The sequence below is a fragment of the Canis aureus genome, chromosome 12 (assembly GCF_053574225.1).
Source record: "Canis aureus isolate CA01 chromosome 12, VMU_Caureus_v.1.0, whole genome shotgun sequence".
In the NCBI taxonomy this organism is placed as follows: domain Eukaryota; kingdom Metazoa; phylum Chordata; class Mammalia; order Carnivora; family Canidae; genus Canis; species Canis aureus.
This window is the reverse complement of record NC_135622.1, coordinates 4,022,263-4,042,917: the sequence shown is the minus strand read 5'-3', so window position 1 is coordinate 4,042,917 and position 20,655 is coordinate 4,022,263. Positions and strand designations below refer to the sequence as shown.

At 39.3% G+C, this 20,655-nt stretch overlaps 1 protein-coding gene and 1 pseudogene across 2 annotated transcripts in view; one reads left to right on the top strand and one right to left on the bottom strand.

Annotated features, from left to right (window-relative positions):
- SNX27 (sorting nexin 27) overlaps positions 1-20,655 on the top strand; it is a 73,350-nt gene that overhangs the window by 21,001 nt on the left and 31,694 nt on the right. For both annotated transcript variants that reach the window (XM_077842255.1, XM_077916240.1), the window contains exon 2: positions 5,017-5,248. In XM_077842255.1, coding sequence (XP_077698381.1) covers positions 5,017-5,248 — 232 coding nt within the window. The remainder of the gene's footprint in view (positions 1-5,016; positions 5,249-20,655) is intronic.
- Positions 14,673-15,506, bottom strand: LOC144324603 (calcyclin-binding protein pseudogene; annotated as a pseudogene).

The following is a 20,655-nucleotide window of genomic DNA, read 5'->3' as shown; positions in this document are numbered from 1 at the left end:
AACTTGATTTTGTCCTTTTTTTTTATTTTAGCCATTCTTGTGGGCATGTAGCCACAGTGTTTTAATCTACATAATTGAAAACAAATCATATTGTTTGCATTTATAGGAATTTATTGTCTATTTTTTTAATGGACTGCCTTTGAGGGACTAATTGCCCTTTAATTTACTTTCTTTGGAACACCTGGGGTGGCTCAGCGGTTGAGCATCTGCTCTTAGCTCAGGGTGTGATCCTGGTCCAGGGATCAAGTCCCCGCATTGTCTCTGCCTCTGTCTGTGTCTCTCATGAATAAATAAATCTTTTTAAAAAATTTACTTTCTTGAATGTCACAGGGGGTCAAGATAATATTCTGCTTACTATCCAGAATGGCTCCTTGCTGTGGTACATTAAGTGATTAGCTCTGTCATATTTCCATCCATAGTTTTAGTGTATACAGCTTCCTTCACAGTATACAAATCCTGACTATTTAGAACTTTTTTTCCCCTGCATTTTGGGGTGTTTATATTAGCTTTACAATTTCCCCAGCTGGCTAACTTTTAGTTGAGTAAAAGTCTTAATCTAAAGCCACTCCCATTAGCTAGCTAAAGGCCCCTAATTGGGCCAGATTTTGGTCTTATGTAAAAAATGAGAATTTTATTAAAATTATTAGGTATATTTTTATAATGCTGAAGACACAAAGAAAATTTTGGGTATCATCTACTTACAGAAACAAGATTTTTGGTTTTGCAGCACCTGGGTGGCTCAGCAGTCGAGCATCTGCCTTTAGCTCAGGTGGTGATCCCGCAGTCCCGAGTTTGAGTCCCACATTGGGCTCCCTGCCCAGAGCCTGCTTCTCCCTCTGTCTGTGTGTCTCTGCCTCTCTCTTTGTGTTTCTCATGAATAAATAAGCAAATCTTAAAAAAATTTTTGGGGAGTCTTATTTGTGGATTGTTGGGAGTTTTTTTACTAGCCTTCTTTTTTTCCCTCACATTTTATTATGAAAAATTTCAAACAGAAAAGTTGAAGGAAATGCACAGTGAATACTTGCATAACTACCACCCAGATTTTATAATTAACATTTTGCTGTTTTTGCTTAATCACATATTTGCTGAAAATGTTTTGATAGTGTGTTTAAACCATGCCCTTTCTTTATGGAAGAATATAAATGAGTAGGACCCATTGGGCAGTAGTTACTTTTTGTGTGGTGTATGGTTAGCTGATTCTCTGATGCAGTGGTCTTATAAAGGTGATTCCCTTCTTGTAATGGATCAGCATAAGTTGAGAGCTCAATCATTTCCTTTAAAAAAAAACAAAAAAAACATTTTATTTATTTATTCATGAGAGGCAGAGACATTGGCAGAGACAAAGGCAGAGGGAGAAGCAGGCTCCATGAAGGAAGCCCAATGTGGGACTCGATTCCGGAACTCCAGGATCACGCCCTGAGACAAAGGCAGACGCTCAACTGCTGAACCACCCAGGCGTTCCTCAATCATTTATTTTCAAATGAATTCCAGCTAGATTATATTACAAAAACAGAAGAAAGGCAAAGGAGGTTGGTGGTAGAAAGGATTTGTGTCATCATGAGGCCAACATACTACTAACCTGCTTGCTCAACTGATATATGAGTAACTATCATTTATTGAGTGGTTACCTTCTAGAGCTTTATCACATTTTAGTTCTCATTCTGTTAGTCATAGGTATTATTAGCACCATTTTATGGATTGGGAAACTATGTTAGTGAGATTGAATAATATCTGTTAAATGGCACAAGTGATACTCAAACCCAAGCCTGTCTAAAACCTGTGCTTTGAACCAGAAGTCTACTGCTGAAAGTTCCCTTTATTGCAGAACTTACAGTTTACATTTATGTCTTTAGAATTGTCCAAATTGGACCACACTTAATTTGAGCTTGGTATAGTGGCATTCTTGTGGAAAAGAGATCACAGAAACATTTTTATGATTGTGAAGGCCTCTTAATTCTTGAGGAGGGAGGACCTTTTTTGAAACTAGACGTCCTGGGGTTTTTACTGACCTCATTTCATTCTCTGAAGAATGAAGGCATTTCTAGCCTTCTGTGAAATTGTGGAATGTATAGCATTCCTTCTGTAGTTGAACCATATAAACATTAGCAAATGTGCTTAGAATGTGACACTGGTAGTTACCTTTCTCTCTCTCTCTTTCTCTTTCTTTTCCCGTTTATAAAGAGGTTCTTGGGATGATAGCCTATTTGAAGCTTGGTCTTACTGATAAAGAAGTGAAACTAAGCAAGCTCCCTTGCTCCCTGGCTCTTGGAATAAGACTCACTTAAGTTTCTCTGATGACTTTCACGGCTTGTTTTTGTGACTTTAAGAACAGTGTATTTTTCTAACTTAAGTGAATGGGTGAAGGAAATGTGCATTGAAAGCAGTAGTTCTTCACCTTTCTGGAGGTTATATGCCCTCTTTTGAAGTCAGTGGAAACTGTGGACCCCATCCTCAGGGGAAAAAATATGTATATGCACAAATACAGTTTTACATACAAATGCTATAGGTGTTCACCAACCCCTGACCTATTGACAGAGTACCCAGATTAAAGATCCTTTAAAGGGAAAAATTGGGGAGCTGGAAATGAAGATTTGAGCATAGTTAAACTTTTTTTCATAAATGTGCATCTCATAAAATTAATTGTACTAACATAAAAATCTTGTTTTAGTATCCAAGATGTTCAGTTTCTTTTTTTTTTTTTAAGATTTTATTCATTTATTCATTGAAGACACACAGAGAGAGGCAGAGACACAGGCAGAGAGAGAAGCAGGCTCCATGTAGGGAGCCTGATGCGGGACTTGATCCTGGGACTCCAGGACCACGCCCTAGGCGGAAGGCAGGTGCTAAACCACTGAGCCACCCAGAGATCCCCTGATGTTCAGTTTCTAAAGCGAGTTTTCCCCGCTTTGTTGAAAAAATACTGAAGATATTCATGTGTAAGCTAAGATTTTTAGGGTTGGACGAAGTTCTCTGTGTTGATTTCTAATTTTTGCTTTTTCAATTTATTACTTCTACCAGCAAAATATTTTCTCAGAACTAATAAGGCTAAAGATTTAGATGAAATCCTTTGGCAATCCCCAACTTCAAGTTTCCATTTCTTCTTCAGCTAACATTTCTTCAACAGCTTCACAGTACTTCCTTATACCTTCTGATGTAAATGTTCAGGTATTGTTCCCAGTGAGTTAACATGTTTCATTACATTAATCCTCACAGCAGTCCTTGTAGGGGCTTATTATTGTCCCCATATTACAAATGCAGAAAACAATTATAAGAAATTTTATTTTATTTTTTAAGATTTTATTTACTTATTCATAGACAGAGAGAGGCAGAGACACAGGCAGAGGGAGAAGCAGGCTCCATGCAGGGAGCCCGATGTGGGACTTGATCCCGGGGCTCAAGGATCACACCCCAGGCTGCATGCAGCGCCAAACCGCTGTGCCACTGGGGCTGCCCTATAAGAAATTTTAAATGACTTAGTGAAGACCAGTGCCTGTTCTAAAGGCAAGGCCAGGATTTGAACCCATAGCTTCAAAGCCCATTTTCTCTCTCTTATCATCTGGCTCTGTGATCAGAGTTGACCATTTTTTTCTGATTTCTAGTTTGACCTGATACAAATTTTAAATATTCAAATTTCCATCAGTGGAAGGGGTGCTTTTATTTTCTTCTATAGCTAGCCAATTGTAAAATTACTGAATATTTTTGTGTTAGACTTTAGGTTGTGAAATGTCTAGAGTGCTGAATTTATTGATTAGATTGTTAAACCCAAGTAGAAAGAGGCTTAGCTGAGTCATCTCCTGCCTGTTCTGTTTATATAAATGGATGTTTCAGATACCAGAGTCTGATAGAGACAATTCTAGTGACTGAAAAGTCTGTGGAAAACTTGTTACTAAATTTAGCATCATTTTCAGGAAGGAAAAAACCTAATGGTTTGGAACTGAAAAGAGCTTAACTCTAAAGGGTAGATAAGCTTTTATCAAATTGACTAAAGGCCAGGTGTATGTTTCCTAACTCTCATGGGATAGCCATGGAGGGAACCTGCAGGCCAGGTAGCTGCCTAGTGGTTTTTGCTGAGACAGCAGGAAGGGGCAGCATTATAGGAAAGTAGTTCAGTTTGCTAAGTGAGTTTTGTGAGACTCAGCATCTTTCTTGACAGAATTACCTTTCTTAAACCTTGTACTTTTCCTAGTTGCTGCCTTTTATCCAGTGAAACAGGGAAGACAATGAGTAGGTTGATTTACTATATAATTTAAGATGTAGATTTTTTTTGGTTTAAACTGATGACACAGGGCTTTAAGTGAGATAGCACAGAGGCGAAAGAAGAGTAGGTAAAATGCTGAGAGATGTGATTGAGAGGACAAAGGAAGTTGATTCAGATAATGACATTTCAAAATTGCCTTTTTAAAAACCAAGTGATAGAAGAAATTGTGTGTATGAAGATAGATAACATTTAACTCCCAAGGTGATGAGACTTGGTATGAAGGTAAATTAAGTTGACTGATTTGGAGATAGACAGGGTGAAATCAGATCTAAATATAAGAATGATCTTAAGTCATACTTTTTGAGTCTTTACAGATTATAGGAATGCATTTTGTAAAAAATTTCTTCTAACAGAAATTTCAGGAGGTTTAAAAAGAACTTAAGTACAGTTCAAATAGCAGCATTGTTAAAAGCCACTTTGTGTTGTATACATGCTTGGTTAGGATGAGGAAATTAGCTTTGAAAGCTTTGTTTCCTCTGCAGCTTCACCATGTGCTTTCCTGAAGCTATGTGTGGGATTCTAGCATAGAGGAAGGGCAGGTCCTCTCACCTGTTTCCATTTTTTCTTCCTGCCATAAATTCACAGACACTTTTTTACATTATGATCTATAAAAATATAAACAGCTTTTGTGGAACCAAATTAATCTTGATTTTATAGTTCATATTGTGTGACACTAGAGTGGGGGCAGGAGGGTGGAGATATAAGGTGTTTGGACCCTTCTGGTTTATGGGATTGTTTTTTTCCCTTTTTCCCCTTAGGAACGGCGTGAATGTTGAGGGGGCGACACACAAGCAGGTGGTGGACCTGATCCGAGCAGGCGAGAAGGAATTGATCTTGACAGTGTTATCTGTACCTCCACATGAGGCAGATAACCTAGATCCCAGTGACGACTCGTTGGGACAATCATTTTATGATTACACAGAAAAGCAAGCAGTGCCCATATCGGTCCCCACATACAAACATGTGGAGCAGAATGGTGAGAAGTTTGTGGTGAGTGTCAGCCCAACTCAATCCTCAAAACATTGAGCTTTTATTCCCCCCCCCACCCAGTCTTGTCATTTATAATATATATTAGAGTGCTAAAAGTAATCACCACAACCTAGGTCAGCTCATCTACCAGGAAGGTGGGTTCACACATAAATAAAAGACACTGACCATGATGTTTTGCAAGGGGTAAAGTACACTAATGGAAACAATTTCTATTTCTGCTTAAATATAAATTCGTTTTCTTTCCAGACAGTTTTATGTTTGCATTCTGGTCTTTTGTAAACGTGCAAGTTGGTTTTGTTTGTTTTTATTTGATCACCATATCTATTTGCTAATAGCAGTCTCTCGCTTACTGTTGACTCTCTAGAGCTATAGAGCTAGTTTTAAAAGATGGTGTCTCCCAAAACATTTGGGTAATATGGAGTTTGTCCACATCAGAATCTACAGGTGCCCTACACTCCTCTCCACCACATCTTGTTCTTTTTCATTTTCTTTCAAGATACCTGTGTGAATGATTAATTTGAGTTTTCCCCAAGCTCCTCATTATACTCTGAATACAGTTCACATGAACTATTCTATATATTTCCAACCTGTTGCTATTGTAGATATGCAGGAAAGTCCACCCTGAGTTCTGGGTGATATGTGCCAGCCCCTTTTTTGAGTGCCTTTGCTTGTTCCTCAAAACCTAATAGCTGCTGGTAACCTACTCTACTTACTTTTTCCCTTTCTCTCTCTCTTTTTAAACTTTTTCTCTTGACTGAAGTATGCTTTATTTGCCTTTGATTATTTGAGGATTGTTGATATAATGAGAAATTCATTATTCTTTGTAGACAGTGCAGTGAGTTCTGTTGGATATTGGCAGACAGACTACATGTGTTTCAAGCTGAACTACTGATTGAAGTTGCAGTCTTGGAAACTGAGATTTGTTTCCCATATAGGAATGAGCCACAGGACATTTATGGTAAATTCTTAGTGGGGAGATGAGAAAAGCGAGCAAAGAAGCCAGAAAAGTTCAGAAGGATGTAAAAATGTTCGACTGCATTCGTAATTTAGCTGGTGATGATAGCATGTAGCACAGTGTTCTCCAGCTTAGTCTATGGATTCCCAAAGCCATTTACCCAAAGTTTAGAGTTTTGTGTTTTGGAGGTGCTATGTTTTGAACCATAAGGCATGTAAAACATAGAAACCAAGGTCAGCTCCTAAAAGTAGAACAGATTAGATGCTGAGACCTTGGGAATGTATGTAGACTTGAGAAAAGGAATGAATTATCCCTTTTAAGAAAATCAACGTTATTGAGCATAATGTATCTGCATTAACATTCACCTACATAGGGGATCCCTGGGTGGCACAGCGGTTTGGCGCCTGCCTTTGGCCCGGGGCGCGATCCTGGGGACCCGGGATCGAATCCCACGTCGGGCTCCCTACATGGAGCCTGCTTCTCCCTCTGCCTGTGTCTCTGCCTCTCTGTCTCTCTCTGTGTGACTATCATGAATAAATAAAATCCTTAAAAAAAAAAACAAAAAAGGGATCCCTGGGTGGCGCAGCGGTTTAGCGCCTGCCTTTGGCCCAGGGCATGATCCTGGAGACCCGGGATCGAGTCCCACGTCGGGCTCCCGGTGCATGGAGCCTGCTTCTCCCTCTGCCTGTGTCTCTGCCTTTCTCTCTTTCTCTCTCTCTCTGTGTGACTGTAATAAATAAATTAAAAAAAAAAAAAATTAAAAAAAAAAAACCTTCACTTACATTAAATGTCCAGTTTCATGAATTTGGGTAAATGTACGTAGCTTTATTTTACTTTCTTTTTTTAAAGATTTTATTTATTTATTCACGAGAGACATACAGAGACAGGCAGAGACTCAGGCAGAGGCAGAGGGAGAAGCAGGCCCCACACAGGGAGCCCGATGCGGGACTCGATCCCAGGTCCCCAGGATCATGCCCTGGGCTGAAGGCAGACACTCAACTGCTGAGCCACCCAGGCGTCCCTGTACATAGTTTTTAATCACCATCACCACAATCCAGATACAGAATATTTTCACCACCACAGGAAGTTCCCTCTTGACCTTTTGCAGTCAGTCCTCTCCCCATAATACTACCCCTATTGACCGCTATCAGGTTCCTGTTAGTATATTTTGCCTTTTCTAGAATGTTAGATCAACAGAATCACATAAGTGGTTTTTGGTGTCTGGCTTTGTTCATTTAGTGTAGTCTTTTTAAGGTTGATACGTGTTGCGTATATCAGTAGTTTGTTCCTTTAATTGCAGTTAATTTTTAATTGGATAAACTTTACTGCAATTTATTTATCCAGTGACTTGTTGATGCATGTTTTGGTTGTTTCCAGTTTTATTATGACTGAAGGTGACATGAAATAACATTAATATATGGGGCTTTATGTAGATGTATGTTTTCATTTCTCTTGCATAGCTAGAAGTGGAATTGCAGGATCCTATGACACATGAAACTTTAACCTTATAAATAACAAATTGTCAAACTTTTCCAAAGAGGCTTTACGATCTTAACATTCTCATCTGCAGTGGAGTTCCAGTTGGAGTTCCAGTTGTTCCATAACCTCTTCAACACTTGGTAATATCAGTTTTTTAAATTCTAGGCATTCTAGTGGTATCTCTTTCTAGTTTGTTTTTTTTTTAAGATTTTATTTATTCATGAAAGTCACAGAGAGAGAGAGAGAGAGAGGCAGAGGCACAGGCAGAGGGACAAGCAGGCTCCCCACAGGGAGCCCAATGCGGAACTCGATCCCAGGACCCTGGAATCGTGACCTGAGCCAAAGGCAGATGCCCAACCACTGAGCCACCCAGGCATCCCCCTCTTTCTAGTTTTAATTTGCATTTGCCTAATGACTCATGATGATGAGTTTTTTTTTTTTTTTTTAAGATTTTATTTATTTATTTATTTGAGAGAGAGAGAGGGAAAGAGCACAAGTGGTGGGAAGAGGCAGAGGAAGAGGGAGATAAGCAGACTCTGTACTGAGGAGGGAGCCTGACTTGGGGCTCCATCCCATGACCCCAGGATCATGACCTGACCAGAAGGCAGATGCTTAATAGAATCAGCCACCGAGGCACCCCAGAGTTTATTTTCATGTACTTAGTAGCCATCCTTATATTTTCATTGGTTGAAGAGTTCAACTTTTTTTTCCCATTTTAATTAATTATTTTTTTAATTTTTATTTATTTATGATAGTCACAGAGAGAGAGAGAGAGAGAGAGAGAGAGGCAGAGACACAGGCAGAGGGAGAAGCAGGTTCCATGCACCAGGAGCCCGACGTGGGATTGGATCCCGGGTCTCCAGGATCGCGCCCTGGGCCAAAGGCAGGCGCCAAACCGCTGTGCCACCCAGGGATCCCCTCGTTTTAATTAATTTTAATTAATTTATTTTTAAAGCTCCTATCTATTTATTCATGAGAGACAAAGAAAGGCAGAGGCACAGGCAGAGGGAGAAGCAGGCTCCATGCAGGGAGCCCGGTGTGAGACCTGATCCTGCAACTCTGGGATCACGGCCTGAGCTGAAGGCAGACACTCAACCACTAAGTCACCCAGGGGGATCCCTGGGTGGCGCAGCGGTTTGGCGCCTGCCTTTGGCCCAGGGCATGATCCTGGAGACCCAGGATCGAATCCCACATCAGGCTCCCAGTGCATGGAGCCTGCTTCTCCCTCTGCCTATGTCTCTGCCTGTCTCTCTCTCTCTATGACTATCATAAATAAATAAAAATTATTAAAAAAAAAAAAAAACTAAGTCACCCAGGCATCCCTTTATCCCATTAAAAAAAAAAAAAAAGATTTTATTTATTTGAGAGACAGAGTGAAAGAATGAGTGGGGGGAAGGGCAGGGGAAAAGGGAGAAGTGGACTCCCCACTGAGTGTGGAACTGATGGCAGGGCTTGATCCCAGGACCCTGAAAACATGAACTGAGCTGAAGTCAGACGATTCATCTCTTAACCATCTGAGCCACACAGGTGCCCCTCCCAGTTTAAAATTTAAATTGTTTATCTTCTTATTTTGTTGTTAAGAGTTCTTTATATATTTGGAGTCTTTTTTTTTTTTCTTTAAGATTTTATTTATTTACTCAGAGACACAGAGAAAGAGGCAGAGACCCAGGCAGAGGGAGAAACAGTCTCCATGCAGGAAGCCTGATGTGGGACTCGATCCTGGGATCCTGGGATCACACCCTGAGCTAAAGGCAGACACTCAACCACTGAGCCACCCAGGCGTCTCTGGAGTCCTTTATCAGAGAGATATTCTTTATTTACTCATGAGACACACAGAGAGAGGCAGAGACACAGGCAAAGGGAGAAGCAGGCTCCATGCAGGAAGCCTGATGTGGGATTCGATCCCAGTACTCCAGGATCACGCCCTCAGCTGAAGGCAGACGCTCAACCACTGAACCACTCAGGCATCCCCTTTTTATTTTCTGTTTAGCAGTATCTTTCAAAGAACAGAAATTTTAAATTTTGATGAAGTCCAGTTTGTCTGTTTTGTTCATTTATGGATAATTCATGTTCCAAGACATCTGTCTAACCCAGGGACACTATCTTGTAAAAGTTTTATAGTTTTTTTTTTTTTTTTTTTAAGATTTCATTTATTTATTCATGAGAGACACAGAGAAAGAGGCAGAGACACAGGCAGAGGGAAAAGCCAGCTCCCCTAGGGGAGCCCGATGTGGCACTCAATCCCAGGACTCAGGGATCACGCCCTGAGCCAAAGGCAGATGCTCAGCCACTGAGCCAACCAGACATCCCAAAAGTTTTATAGTTTTATTTTTGTTTTTGTAATAGCTTTACTGAGGTGTGATACATACTAGCAATTGTATACCTTGAGTGTATATAATTCAGTGGTTCTCCCTTTGTTAGAGTAGTGCAGCCATTTACCATAGTCAATTTTAGAACATTTTCATCACCTCAAAAAGAAACACTATACTTTTTAGCCACAATCCTCCAAACCTCCCATCTGCTCCCTATAAATCTTTCTGTCTCTATAGATCTGCTTATTCTGGACATTCCATGTAATGAAATCATTTGTGTTCTCAGAGTTTATCCATGTTGTAGGATGTATCAGCCAAGTAACATTCCATTCTCTGGACATACCACATTTAATTTATCTCCAGTTGATGAACAGTTATTTCTACTTTTTGACTGTTATGAATAATGCTGTTTGGAGTATATGTATACAATTTTTTATGTGGATACATGTTTTCATTTCTCTTGTATATTACATAGAAGTGAAATTACTGGGTCATATGGTAACTCTTATGTTTTAACCTTCTGAGGAAATGGCAAACTGTTCTCCAAGAAGTGGCTCCGTCAGAGTTTTCACTATTATGTTTAGGTCTGAGGTCCATTCAGAGTTGATTCTTGTATCAATACTGTATGGTATATAAGTGTTAAAATTTTTTTCCCCCATATAGATATCTAGCTGTTTCAGCAACTTTTGCTGAAAAAAGAATATCCTTTCCTCATTGAAATACCTTGGCTTTATTGTTGAAAATCAGTTGAACATATATATATATATAGTTCTATTTCTGTATTCTGTTCCAGTGGTTATATCTGAACTTTCTTTTTTTTAAGATTTTATTTATTTATTCATGAGAGACACAGAGAGGCAGAGACACAGGCAGAGGGAGAACAGGCTCCATGCAGGGAGCCGATGTGGGACTCGATCTCCGGACTCAAGGATCACGCCCTGAGCCGAAGGCAGACATTCAACTGCTGAGCCACCCAGGCGTCTCTATATGTGAACATTTCAATGTTTATGTTATTTTGAGATTGTCCTTTGTTTAGTGTCTTTTCCCTTAAAAATGAGTAATAGCCTCCTGGTTCTTTGTACAGAGAGTAACTTTGGATTGTATCTTGGATATTGTGAATGTTGCATTGTGTAGGCCCAGAGTTCTATGATGGTCCCCTGGGAAATGTTGATGTTTTATTTTACCTGGTGATTAACTGTAAGCTATGCCCCTAGTTCAATTCTTTCAGACTTTTCTGTGCTAGTTTAAGTCAATTCTGCATGTGTATTATTCAGAGAGAGATCAGTGTGAGAAGGATGTGGTGTTCATTCACAAAATTAAGGCATCCTTTTCTCTGTTTCTCTCCTCTGGAATACCCTATTCATTCTGGTGGCAGTTACAGTTGCCTAGAATCTTTTCTCTCTTCCCTTCAGTCAACAAATGTCAGAATTTCTGCTGGAATTTAGGTTTCCGAACTTAGGTTACTTTGTGACTGCTGCCTACTATCAGGACAAAGGCCCTGAAAACAGGAACTCCCCCCACCCCACCCAGCCCCGTGGGGGTCTCCAACCCTCTGCAGCCTGCCTGCATTTAAGTGTAGTATTCAGAATTCTTAAGTAATTGATTTTGCATTTTGTCCAGAGTTTATAGTTACTGTTACTGGAAGGTTGTTCTGTAGAGGACTCTTCAGTTCTATCAATGTTTTTTGTTTTGTTTTGTTTTGTTTTAATGTATAAGAAACTTGCCTTCTTGATGAATTGGCCCCTTTAATGTTACAAAACATCTCTTTAGCTTTTGTAATACTCTTTGTTCTGAAATCTCTCTGATATTATCATATAGCCACTAACCTCACCTTTTTCTTTTTTTTTTTTAATTTATTCAGGAGCAGCCCTGGTGGCTTAGCGGTTTAGCGCCGTCTTCAGCCCAGGGTGTGATCCTGGAGACCTGGGATAGAGTCCCACGTCAGGCTCCCAGCCTGCTTCTCCCTCTGCCTGTCTCTCTCTCTGTGTGTGTCTCTAACAAAAAACAACAACAACAACAACAACAACAACAAAATTCATCTGAGAGAGAAATAGCATGAGTGGGGTCAGGGGGGAGCGGCAGAGGGAGAGGGAGATTCTCCCCCCCCCCACCAGCAGACTCCCCACTGAGCATGGATTCCCAACACAGGGCTCCATCCTAAGACCCCAAAATCATGAGCTGAAATCAAGAGTCTGCCACTTAACCGACTGAGCCACCCAGGTGCCCCTCACCTTTCTTGTAGCTATTAATTTTCATTGCCAAATTGCATAAAGAAGCAAGACACAGTATATGCTGTCCTAAGACACTCACCTTAAGTACATCTATTTAGATAAGTAAAAATTAAGTGAATGGAAAAGATATCCAATGAAAACAATAATTATTTGGAATGTATAGTCTACTTATAATTTCATTTAATTATTGTATAGTCAGCTTTAAGTCTACCATATTACTCTTTATTAACTATATCTTATGTTCTTTATTCCTTTTTTCCTTCTTTCCAGCCTTCTTTTTGATTAGTGGAGTATTTTTTTAGAATTTTTTTTTTTTTTAAATAATCTCCACATCCAACATGGGGCTTAAATCTACAACTTTGAGATCAAGGTCGCATGGCACTACCAACTGAGCCAGGCAGTCCCCCCAGTGGAGATTTTTTTTTTGTTTTCATTTTTGTTGTTTTTTGTTTTTTCAATATTTAATTTATTTATTCATGAGAGACACACAGGCAGAGACACAGGCAGAGGCAGGAGAAGCAGGCTCCACGCAGGAGCCTGATGTGGGACTCCATCCTGGAACTCTGGGATCACATCCTGAGCCAAAGGCAGAGGAGATGCTCAACCGCTGAGCCACCCAGGCGTCCCTGTGTGGTTTGTTTTGTTTTTGAGAGAGAGAGAGCACACAAGGAGGGGCAGAGTGAAAGAGAATCCCAAGCAGGCTCCATGCCCAGCACAGAGCCTGATGCACGGCTCGATCTCACAACCTGGAGGTGACCTGAACCAGAATCAAAGTCAGACACTCAACTGACTCAGCCACCCATGAACCCCTGGGGTATTTTTATAATGATTCTGTTTATGTCCCAATATTATATTACAGATAAACTTATTTTATTAGTGGTTGTTTCAGGTTTATGGTATTCATCTTTAGAAGTATTACCTTTAAATAATACAGTATTACTTCTCATATAATAAAAGACTTTTACAACAGCATATATCATTTCCTTCTCTCATCATTTGTTCAGTTGTCATATATTTTACTTCCATGTGTATTATAAATTCCATGTTACTTATCATTGCTTTAAACAATTCAAGAGATTAAAAATGAGGAAAGAGTTCTTTTATATTTAACCACATATTTACCATTTCTGGTGCCCTTCATTCCTTTGTGTAAATTCAATTTCCATCTGGTCGCCTATTCCTTCTGCCTGAAGAATTTCCATTAATATTCTCATGGTACAGATTTGCTGGCAATGAATTCTCTTAGCTTTTGTTGGTCTGAAAAAGTCTTTATTTTGCATTTATGTTTGAAAGATATTTTTACCTGGTATAAGATTCTGAGTTGATGATTTTTTTTCTGTCAATACTTTAAAAATGTGACTCTGTTGTTCTGGCCTGCATAGTGTCTGACGAGAAGTGAGAGGCCTGCTTGTTTTAGTTTTTGTTCCTCTCTATGTAATGCTTTAGCCCCTTTTAGTTACCTTCAAAGTTTTTAAACTTCAAAACTAAGTCTTTCTTGGTATTTATCCTGCTTGGAGTTTCCTAAATTTTATAGATCTGTGGTTTGATATCTTACTATTTTTCAAAAATTCTCAGTATGTCATCAGATATTTCTTTTTTTTTTTTTTTAAGATTTTATTTATTCATTCATGAGAGACACAGAGAGAGAGAGAGAGAGAGAGGCAGAGGGAGAAGCAGGCTCCATGCAGGGAGGCCAACGTGGGACTCGATCATGGGTCTCCAGGATCATGCACTGGGCTGAAGGTGGTGCTAAACCGCTGAGCCACCGGGACTGCCCTCACCAGATATTTCTTTAGCTGTGTTCTTTTTCTCTTGTCCTTCTGAGATTCCAATTACATGTATGTTAGGCTGTTCAATATTGTCCTACAGCTTTTGGATGCTTTATTTATTTTTTCTTTTTTTCTTTTTTTGCTTTATTTTTATTACCCTGTTTTGTTTTCTTTTTTTTAATAGGATCCTATTTAATTATTTATGAGAGATACAGAGAGAGAGAGTGAGAGCAGAGACATGGGCAGAGGGAGAAGCAGGCTCCTTGCAAAGAGGCCGATGTGGAACCCAATCCCGGGGCCTGGGATCACACCCAGAGCCAAAGGCAGACACCCAACCTCTGAGCCACCCAGATGTCCCTACCCTGTTTTTTTTTAATGCAAAAATTCAGGTTTTATTTTTACTTACTCTTATGTTGGTGGGAGCTGATTTTCAGGAACTTATAGGCAAACAAGAACTTTTCTACCTCTTAGCTGAACAAAAACATGCACAATGTGGCATTATCATTAGGCAAGACATGCTTTTTTACATTTCACACAAGAATACAAATGTCCAGATTACTAAGGAAACCATCTTTAGAGGAAATGTTTAATAAGCATATTTTATTTAAATAAATCCTCCAGGAGGAAATGGGAGAATTCACTGTCTTTACTTAGAAGGCAGCTGTTAAGTAGTTATCCGTGCAGCTCACCAACATTTCTTTTTTGGAAACATCAATATTTCCACATCACAGTTCCCAAAATGACTTTAAGAGTCTTAAAATTCTGTGTCTCCTTTGGCTTGCTTCTCTTTTGATGTTCACTTCATATGATCATCTCCATCTTCATAAATTTCTTTTAGCAGGTTCATCAGTCCCTCATTAGGATCTATTTCAGTGTCATAGGAGGGCTTTTCTTTCTCTTTACATTCTTTTTCAATCTGAGTCAGATAGTCCCACTGTGTGTTTTCTGCTTTCTTTCTACATTAAAGAAGAACTGTATCTGTCCTGACTTTTTTTGAACTGCCTTCCACAGAGCTGGGTTTTAAGAGATTGTTCACTATCATGGAATAACTCTCTTCCCATTTAGATTCTTTACCAAAAGATCAAATCACTTCTCTGTGAGATGCACTTGCACATTCTCAGTGGGGACTTGAACTCCAGTTAAGGTAATTTAATTTTCACAAATTTATCTGATTGATCCTATCTGTAATTACTGATTTTCACTGTATATCCTGTTGTAATGGGAGCAACCATAGCAGCTGGCTTTTCATTGTCAAAAAGTTCTGCCTTTCTCTGTGATTTCTGCTGCATCTTGTTCTTGATTTCTATCTTGATCTTGGATTTTTCAGCTTTAAGGGCATCACATACTCTTTTTCTATTGGCCTTTTCTAGAAGTACCTTCACCTCTTCTAGATCTTTCTGTAGCTCTTCCAAAGCTGAAGCCATGATTGAGCTGATCAGGCAAGGCCCAAGCTGCAGCCACACAGGGGAGAGAACTGTAAACACTGCACAGAATATGTTCACCCGGACATAGGCCCCAGCTGCACGAGTCACATTGCCCAAGCTTGCATGCACACCCAACCTAGCAAGACCCGGCCTGCCTCCCCCCAGGCCTATTACCCTATTTTCAAGTTCACTGATTATTTCCTCAGCTATGTCTAATCTACTGTTGAACTTGTCAGAAAAATCCTTCAGTTCTGATGTTGAGTTTTTTACTTCTATCATTTCCTTTGAAATTCTCCATCTATTTATACATGTTGTCTGCTTTTTCCATTAGATCTTCTAATGTATGAATCATGGTTATTTTAAGGTCCCTGTCTGATGGATTTGACACCTATCTCTGAGATTGCCTGTCTCTTGACATAAGTGGGGTTTTTTTGTCTTCCTTTTTTGTCCTATAAAATATGAATGAGTTCCAGGCATCATGTGTAGAAAAGTAGAGACTGAAGTAAATAGTATTTGAACCCAAAAATATGCATATGTCTTCTGTTAGGGGATTGAGTCAGTAGGTTCAATTTGGGTATTGTTTGGCTTTTGGTACCTTTATTGTGCCATAGGCTTCAAATCCCTTTAATAATAGGCTGCTTTGTGCTTAGAGTAGGAGCTGGGATTAGAGGCTCTGTTTTTCTGTGTTCTGCTCACCTTTCCCTCCCAGCTTTTAGCCACGCCTGCATGCCTGCACCACAGACAAGTTCTCTCCGTCTTTGCCTCTCCGTCACTGGTGGACTGTTCTTGCTTTTTATTTAGACCAGATTTGTAGTAGGGGTTCTCTGTTGTCTGGGCCAGCTTCCATTTTAGACAGGTCTACAGATACTCTCTGCCTATGTCTTGGGAGTGAGGCTTTTTTCATTTTTCTGCCCTTCTTCCTTATCACAGTGAAACTCTGCCGTGTGTCTGTGGTTAGTCTTGGAATTGTTGCTTGTCCCTCCCCAGCTATAGCAGACCTCTACTTAGTATCAATATAGGAACTTGGGCCTACAATAATTTCCTGCCTCTCACCAGGAGTAAGGAGTAGAGGGGTTTTGCTTTACTTTTTTCCAGAAGCAATGGATCTTTGCCAGTTGCCCTCTGTATGAAAAGATTTGCTGCCCATCACCTTAAGACTTAAGGCTTTTGCTTAATAGAAGAGAAAGGGTCTAGGGGAGATAGGGCATTGTGTCTGTCCCCCAACAATTGCCAATCACCTCTCTCATGCCTAGGCTGCCACAGTAGCCCATTTCTAATGTCCTGCTCTGTCCCTAGTCTTTATTGTGAGCACAAGAGGCCCAGGGGGAAGACTTGCACGTGCATGGGAAATCTCTTATATCTGGTGTGGGATTACTGTTCTTGCAGTTTCCTAAATCCTAGATAGAAGCAGCCAAAGATAACTGCTTGATATATTTGTCTGCTACTACTTTTATTTCTGTCTGTTCTGTTTCTATTGCCTGGAGTTTTCTCCTGCTTATAGGTCAAATTTTCATGCTTCTTTATATGTCTGATAATTTTTGATGTGATATTGGACCCTGTTAATTTAATGTTATTCTGTATTAGATTTTGTTATATTCCTTTAAAGAATCTCCCTCCCTCCCTCCCTTCCTTCCTTTCTCTCTCTCTCTCTCTCTCTCTCTCTCTTTCTTTCTTTTATTCTGGCATGCAGTTAAATTACTTACAGATTACTTTGATCCCTTTTCAGGTTTGTTTTTAAGCTCTTTTAGGGTGAGCATAGAGTAGCTTTTACTCCAGAGCTAATTCACCTCTACTTGTAAAGCACGACCCTTTTGAATTCTTTTGAATGCCCTGGAGATTCAAGGGAGTTCTCTTTATTCTAGCTGGAGGGAAGTCAAATGATTCCAGATGCTCTTTGAACTCCAGTAATTGTTATTTTTATAGCTCACCCTTAATAGTTCTTTGTTCAAATTACTATTTAACCAGAATTCAAGGGGATCCTATGCAGGTTTCTAGAGCTCTTGTCTCTAGCTGCCTCCTCTTGTGTATTCTGTCCTACAAATCCTACCTGCTTTGGCCTATCTGAACTCTACCTAGACTCTTTTCTCCACAACTCAGTGAAGTTGCCATAGTTTGGATGCCCCTGTCTGAGCTGCAGTGCAGGCGTTACCTCTAGACAGAAAGCCTGGGTTATGGTTAAGGCTCATCCTGTTTGTTTCTCTTTTCTCAGGGAATCACAGTTCTTAGTTGCCTGTTATCCAGTATCCAAAAATAGATGTTTCCTATGTTTTCCCCAGTTTTCTAGGTGTTTACTGTGGGAGGTTAATTCTAGATCATTCAGAATTCCCAGATTATCCTATAAAAGCAGAATATTTTTATTTATAGGTAATTCAATTTAAATTTGATTTTCAGTATTCTTGATTTTAAAAGAAATACCAATAGAACCCTGCTTCATACTATTTAGAAAAATTGATTCCAGATGGATTAAGGACTTAAGTGACAAAATAAAAAAATTAGAATCTCGTAGTAGAAAGTATAAGTGAATAGGTTATTGATTCTGGGTATAAGAATTTAATACAGAAAACAATGGCACTAAAATATTGATAAATGAGACTCCATAAAACTGAGAAATTTTTTTTTAAAGATTTATTTATTTTATTTTTTAATTTTTATTTATTTATGATAGTCACACAGAGAGAGAGAGACAGGCAGAGACACAGGCAGAGGGAGAAGCAGGCTCCATGCACCGGGAGCCCGATGTGGGATTCGATCCTGGGTCTCCAGGATCGCGCCCTGGGCCAAAGGCAGGCGCTAAACTGCTGCGCCACCCAGGGATCCCAAAACTGAGAAATTTTAAAAAATCAAGTCACTTAATAAAGTGAGATGACAAATGATGCAGGAGAAGATACAACATACACACATGAAAAAGATTATTTCAAGAATTTATAAAGAACTCTACAAATCAATGAGAAAAGCACAAAAACTCGATGTAGTACTGGGCAACATATATGAATGTGTATTTTGCAGAAGAGGACACTTACATGACCAAATAAATATGTGAAGAGATGATCAACATGATGAGATGAAACTAGAGAAATGTAAATTAGGACCACAGTGAGAAATCTTTTCACACTCATTCCCCATTGGCAAGAATAACAGGATCTTTTTATGGTTTACTGAAAGGAGTATAAATTGATGTAACCATTTTAGCTTATAGTTTGACATTATCTCTTTAGGTTGGTTATTCACATACTTTATAACCTTGCAGTTCTACTTTGAGTATACCCAAGAGAATCTCCTACAGATGTACAGCAGGGGGCATGTGTACAATTTCATAGCAATATTTGTTCAAGATCGCAAAAATCTGGCAACAACTGAAGTGCCATCAGCGGAATAACAGAGACTTAAAAAGCAAAACAACAGGGACACCTGGGTGGCTCAGCGGTTGAGTGTCTGCCTTTGGCTCAGGGTGTGATCCGGGGTCCCAGGATCCGGTCCCACATCGGGCTTCCTGCATGGAGCCTGCTTCTCCCTCTGCCTGTGTGTCTGCCTTTCTCTCTGTGTCTCTCATGAGTGAATAAATAAAATCTTTAAATATATATATATATATATATATATAAACAAAACAACAAGCTGTTATATACAACAGAATAAACCACACAGGTATGTAACATTGTGGATGAGACCAAGGGAAAAGATAATCCATGGAAGGTCTCACTCTGCATGATAACCTTTTTATAAAACTAAAATACCCCCTTTGTAAAAAATTAGTTTCAGAGGTAGAATTTAGTGATTCATCAGTTGCATATAACACGCAGTGCTCATTACATCAAGTGCCCTCCTTGTTGCCCTTCACCCAATTATCCCATCCCCCACTCCCCAGCAACCCTCTGTTTATTTCCTAGAGTTCAGTGTCTCTTATAGTTTGCCTCCCCCCCAATTTTTATCTTTATTTTTTTCTTCCCTTCCCCCATGTTCATCTGTTTTGTTTCTTAAATTCCATATAGAGTGAAATCATATGACATTTTTCTCTGACTTATTTCACTTAGCGTAATACCTTCTAGTTCCATCCATGTCTTTGCAAATGGCAAGAATTTTTTTTTGTAATATTGCAGTAAAACTAAAATACCTCTTAAAAATTAAAATAAAAAAGTACAAATTTAAGAATTACATATAAATACAGGAAAGTACAATAAAAAGAAAAGCAAGAGAATGATAAACATGGTTGAGTTTGGGGGTCAGGGAAGCAGGGAGAGGGGATGATGAAGTTGGTGGAGACTATGGTTAGAAATTATCAGGGTCTTAGCTTACAGTTCACTTTTTACAAGGCCAAGAATAACTAATTAAATATCCAAATAAAGAGCTTGCCATAATGAGACTGTATTGTGAACCAAGGATTATGATTAATCCAGTTTGGTCCAAATAAAGAAAAAAAAGTAACAGAGACCATTTATAATCCTTCTTAGGGAAATACACATATGCGTGCATGTGTGCACACACAAGGAACCTAAGTTATTTAAGAGCATATTGTGGCCTTTATGCTTTTTTATTTCCAAGAAGGAGCCTTTGGGAAAAACCCCTGAGTTAAGAAATCTCCCCTGATTTACCCAGAAATCAACTAAGAGTACTGTATTTCCTTTTGCTTAATAAGCAGCTTGTGAATGGCAAATAATGTAGTCTTTTTAAAGATGAATTTTCAGCTAAAAATAAGATTAAATGGCAGGGTGGTGTTGGAAACAATTTGTTGGTCATAATGTACATTGAAGATTCATCTAGATCAATAGTAGGAACCAGGACAGCTTATATTTTACTTTTGGAAGCTGAACCTGAGTGGTGGTATTGCCATGGCCAAAATGTCGTCATGCTATTTTTTTTCCCTAATAACTTTTGCATTATATAAGGAGATCCTCTTTTTGTGTTCAGTAGCACAATTCTGTTAGTTACTAGAGATTTGAGAAAATAAGAACTTTTTGAATATCAGAACCTATATAGGATGAGGCATTATCATTTAAAAGCCTTAAGAAATCTATAGGTGGGGGTTAAGGAACTAACAAAATGAAGATCTCTGATATCTGGGATTTTGGTTTTCCTACTGAATGCAGAGGAATAGAATCCAGATATTACTAGAATTGCTTTCCCTGTTACTAGGGTTGTGCTCATTGTAAGATTTTATCAGTTACAGGGCTCCTGGCTGGCTCAGTAGAGCACGAGACTTGATCTCAAGGTTGTGAATTCAAGCCCCACATTGGGCATGAAGC